General features: G+C 40.8%; 1 protein-coding gene across 1 annotated transcript in view; it reads left to right on the top strand.

Annotated features, from left to right (window-relative positions):
• Positions 1–1,067, top strand: part of Prosalpha7 (proteasome alpha7 subunit) — a gene marked incomplete at its 5' end in the record, with an annotated part of 2,558 nt that extends 1,491 nt beyond the window's left edge. The window contains 2 exons of the mRNA XM_018019748.2: positions 158–549; positions 692–1,067. Coding sequence (XP_017875237.2) covers positions 158–549; positions 692–960 — 661 coding nt within the window. The remainder of the gene's footprint in view (positions 1–157; positions 550–691) is intronic.
• Positions 1,068–5,667: the final 4,600 nt, after the last annotated feature.

Genomic DNA, 5,667 nt, shown 5'->3' on the forward strand with positions numbered 1-5,667 from the left:
CTCGTAGGTAAGACATTACTTTCGTCACTTTAGTTAAAGAAAGCATAACAGAAAGAGATACTAATTGTTAATAAACATTTTAAAAACAACTGTTTAAGAGAAATCTTTATTTCTAATTTGGATTAATAATACTAAAATCATACGATTTTCCTTACAGCACAGTGATAGGATTGAGAGGCAAGGATGGTGTGGTGTTTGCTGTCGAGAAGATAGTTACATCGAAGCTGTATGAGCCTGGGACGAATAAAAGAATATTCAACATAGACCAACACGTTGGGATGGCCGTGTCCGGCCTGATCTCCGATGCCAGGCAAATCGTAGAGATCGCTAGATCAGAAGCGTCTAGTTACAAAAATCAATACGGAGTTGGGATACCACTCAAGTATTTAAATGACAGAGTGTCGATGTACATGCACGCGTACACTCTTTACTCAGCGGTCAGGCCTTACGGCTGTTCCGTGATTCTTGGTGCTTATGAACACGATGGACCAGTTATGTACATGATCGACCCTTCCGGTGTTTCGTATGGTTACTACGGCTGTGCTGTTGGTAAGTATTAATCTGGATAACAATTCGTAACAAAAATCCAACTCCAGCGATTAGATTCAAGTAAATATAAGGGTACGCGCTACCGCGTCCCTTAATTTAGAAGAATTTAAGAAGTTATTAAAAAATTTATACCCCCTCACAGGTAAAGCTAAACAGTCGGCGAAAACGGAAATCGAGAAATTGAAGTTGTCCGACATGACGTGCAACGAACTGGTGAAGGAAGCAGCGCGGATAATTTATCTCGTCCACGACGAATTGAAAGACAAACAGTTCGAATTGGAGATGAGCTGGGTCGGAAAGCACACGAACGGCAAACACGAGCGCATACCGGCGGATGTAAAAGCGGAGGCCGAGGCTAAAGCGAAGCAGGCGATGGCGGAGGATTCGGACAGCGACACCGAGGACATGTGAATCGCCTTTAAAAAGTCGCCCAATTAATTTTTATATTATAAGTTGTAATTTAAACACACGAAATCGCTAATACAGTCAAATAAAAAACACCGTCTATTGTTTATAAACCGATGGACGTTTTCTTACCCCTTCTTCGTTCGATAAAAAAAGAAACCATTTTTTATGCCTAAGTTCATTGATACCTAGGAACGATTTATCGCATCCGTTCGCGAGATCGGATAGAATTGTGAAAGTTACGGAGATCACGCAAGCAGAACCGCATCTTTGTTCGCAAGCGCATCGCTACGAGCGATTAACATCTTTTAGTGAAAGTACATATTCTTATAATTTCCTATTACCGCCGCTATTAACAAGCGCGGCGATTAAACGTCATCGTGCGAGTAACATCGTTATCTAAAAGTGTTCTCCGAAAGAAACCACGATTTATTTTACAGACACAGCTGAGAGAGGATCTTTTTTCTCAGATCGACTTGTTATTTTTATTACTGTTTGCTTTCACGTATTTTCGTCTGCAAGATTTATATGCCTCATTATCGAGATTTTTTTCAACTTCTCAGCACTCGCATCGATCGTTTATTTTCTTCTGAGAAATTCCACCTGTTAATTAGCTCGAATCACAAGTGCTGTGACCTGCGAGAGTCACAATTTCCTTATTGGAATTATATCAAGCGATGTAATCGGAATGAAAAGAAAAAAATAATAATCCTAATGATTCGTATTGCACGCAACGAGTTTCGAGAGTCATAAACAGATAACAAAGCAATAAAATACGCCAGGAACAACAGAAGAATTCGAGGCCTATCATAAAACGTTCACGTTACCATAACCGAGCGAGCAGTACAGCTGAAAACCAATTAAACCACTCCACTCCATTAAACGTTTATGGAATAGCAATAGTTATATACTATCTGTTTTTTTTTTCATGGCGTCATTGTAGATAGAGAGTCCTGCGATTATGATTCGTAACACGCCCGATTATGCCACAACAGCGAAAGTGAAATCGCGAGGAAAATTCAGCGTCACCGATCAAACGTCTCTTCAGCCGATTCACGACGCGGTTTCATCTGTCCGGATGATTTCAACTTCCATCCAAGCATCGTTTAGCCGTTATCTCAATCACGTTTCCGTCAATTTTTTATAACCAGATCGATTGCATTTATAGGCAAATTGAATGTGCAAGAAATTAAAACTACTGAAAATACGAAAATAGTAAAAATCTACGAAATCATTTATATTGATTTACTCTGTACAGCAAAATGACGTTGATATTAATTCTCCTAAATAAAATTACTATTTATTATGTCAACGCCTTCTCGAAACAGTCGGTATAGATTACAGATAACGACTGCCGTGTCGTTGATCGAACGGTCTGTTACTACTTAAATGGAAACCAGGTGTAATTTCTCTGACTGAAACGATGTTTGGGATTGATCAAAGTCGATTGCGCAACGATAATTGACCGGCTGCGAAAATTTATCCGCGAACGCGATGCGACAGCCGGCCTTTGAACAGGTTTCAAATAAAAGCAACAGCTAAATGCGAAATGGGCCGTCGGATCCTCGTTTTTTGATTGCCACACCCCGTTGCTCGTGACCGTAATTCCTCATTGATCGACTAAGAAATCCTCACTGATTTACGCTCTCGACGTAGTACAAGACAAACACATGAATCGCGATTCTACCTTAAAAACTGTGTCACGCTTCGTTCAATTTTTACTCTTTTTTTATCGTAAATTTTGTTACTTCTACATTTTAAGAATTCATTTAAAACGATCCAGATATCCACGCTTTTAATTACACAATAAGTTGCACACCTCATGTCACGCTGCCAAAGGTTGCATCGTTCAGGAGTAACGATTGCCACGAGATTCGAATGCAAATGACGCATTGAAGGAGCGAACAAGTATACAGCCCGAAGACAGATAAGTTAATAGCTTGAAAAATACTCCTGCATTCGCTACGTAAATTGTCACTCGGTTCAATAAAAAATAGCTCTATAACATTTTTTTTAAAAAAAAAAAAAAATTAGTGAACTAGAATTCGTACAAAAGGAGACGAACGAATCGTTTCGACATAGATTCTTGCGTTCACTGTCAAGGAATACTGTACGGAATACATTAACCAGACTAACGGAAAACGATTAGAGCGAGCGGAAGAAAGGAGCCGAAAAAAGTAAATAGAAATCTTGAAGAAGCTTACGAAATCTGAACAGTTCGTAGAGCTCGTCGAGCAAGACCCACGATCTTGACAAATGAGAGGCGATTTCAGAGCTACCGTAATTTATGGATTTAACCGACTGTGAAAGGAGCTATGATTATCAAGCAGAAAAGGATTCTGGGCTATCTACGTACCGGTGCAAATTATAGTACACCGTCACAAACGCGATGCGATATTCAATCGGATTTTCAATTCTAAATGAGACGTGCGAGCATGAATTTTCGATCACAGCTCATTTAACCGAGTTTACATCCGATCAATTCCTGTATGTACGATTATCAAACCTTCTGCAGATTTGCATTTAATCTTGAAAGGAGTTCTCCTTGCCCTTTCAGATCCTCAGAAGATTACCATGTCTCCGTTCGATTTTAAAAGTATTCCCGGAATTCAGTGTATTCAACTTCTGGGAGAAGATACACCGGGCAAGGTATGCGTCTTTTTAATCACGAGAAAACAAACCGGTACGAGCGACTTGGTGCGGCGAACTGTTTCGATATCAAATCGTTCGAGTAACGGGACTGTAACAGTGAAATTCGTCCTGATTCTTCATTTCAATGCGATCGGTAAAAAGCAAGCTCCTTTCGAAATCGTCATTTCTTAATAACTGTTTAAAATCTACGGCTNGATTGTAAGGAGTTAGGAGTATCTCACGCTTCGTAAACAGGAGTGAACGTTGTATATTGAGTTTGGTGTATCGGTTTGCATTTCTTATTATTGTTACGGAACATCTTTGTGAACGGGGACCATCAAAGAGCAAGTGCTTGGTGCTGGTGGGAGGCAAAACTCTCTCTCTCGAGCACAGCTGATCATTAAAGCTACCGCTGGCCAGTCAAACTTTCACGCTCGGTGATATCCGAGCTTCGTACCTCGTAGTCGAGCATCAAGGTCCGCGAAAATCGATGAGTCGATTCTTTCTCGCTCCAAGTACAACTCGAAACATTCGATCTGATTCGAATCACGCGCGAACCGAATACAATCAAGATCCAACAAAGTGAATATTCATTAAAAAGTGTCGATTATCGCTGATGAATCGAGCGTGTACGAACGTTATTTCATTAATAATAATTATTTCCTGGTGATTAAATCGGTTGGGAGAACGTTTACGAACGTTGGCCAAGCGTAGACTGAAGGAAGAAAGTCGAGGGCGAGCGCCGAGGTAAGGAAAAGTGTTCCGGATCGCCTACCACCGTGTTCAAAGATGATTTTTGAAGAAACTCTTTTCGTCGCTCCAACGATGCCAGAATAGGAAACACTGAAACGTGTGAGTTTGCTAGTGGTGTTCGTCATGGTAGTCCGTGTTCGTCTCATAGAGAATTGCAAATGATACGGATTCTAAGAATAAAGATTGAATCGGCAATTTCAATACTGGGGAGATAAACTTTGATCTCGCAAGGTAAATCGTAATTCGTTCTCCTCATGGTAATCCGTACGATCTCACGTGTTCCAGTCTCTACAATCCCGGGCAATTAGTATTCCATTTAAACTTCATCTTCTTTCCAATTTCAAAGAGATATCCCGCGCCGTCCCGACGCAATATCCAATTCCATTTCTTACTTGGAGTAAATCCTATCAAACTCGCAATTAAACTTTCATGGTTTCAATTGAAATTATATACGATGTTCCTTCGACGTTTCAATAAATTTTAAACATTATGTGATTCTTTATATTTTCTACACATTCATTAGATAAAATCCGCAATGTTCAATTAGAGAAGATCGAATCGACATTCTCGAGAGATCGTACCATTGTCTGTTTGCACTTGAAACTCGCGTTATTAGTGAAAGTCTCGTGTGCCTGTTGAACGTTCGTGCCAGAAAAATTAGTTACCTTGATTTCAGAACTCACGAAATCTTGGGAATAAAGGAACCAACTGACTTGATTATGCCCGGTTATTTCGCGAGAAGATAAAAGAGTGGCCAACTTAAGATTCCACCTGTTACTCGCCCGAGACTGCTACGAAATTCACGCGATCCGTCGACCGGTCATTACAATGATAATAGATCCTCCCGTCTTGCGAGCATTTTGACTGGCCAGTTTATATAGCCAGGGTTCCACTTACGGGGACCAGACGTTCGCATCGTTCTGTACCGAAGACTCGAAGAAATCGATAAATAATTATATCAGTGATCGTACCGAGGATTGTGCAAGAGGAATTACCAAGAAATGAAAATAGTGTTATTTCCATGATGATTTATGTATCAAAGGACTCCGACATCGATCTGAGTGATTCGAGTATAAAATCTATCGTCAGATAGATTCGCCAAATCATCGGGGCAATCGAAGAGGGGAAGAAAATCATTTTGAATATTTATAAAATCGAAGATGAACTCTGTGAGTCGCGTGGTCATCCTCTTGGCTGTATCCTGGCGTCTGGCGACGGGATTCAACGTCCTGCTGGCCACGATGGGCGGCACGAAATCTCACACGGTACCGTTCGTCGCGTTGGGCAACAGTTTAAAGGCGCGAGGGCACAACGTGACCCTCTTGAGCG

The sequence above is a fragment of the Ceratina calcarata genome, unplaced genomic scaffold (genome assembly GCF_001652005.2).
Source record: "Ceratina calcarata isolate Rehan_Ccalc_2016 unplaced genomic scaffold, ASM165200v1 scaffold204.2, whole genome shotgun sequence".
Taxonomy (NCBI): Eukaryota; Metazoa; Arthropoda; class Insecta; order Hymenoptera; family Apidae; genus Ceratina; species Ceratina calcarata.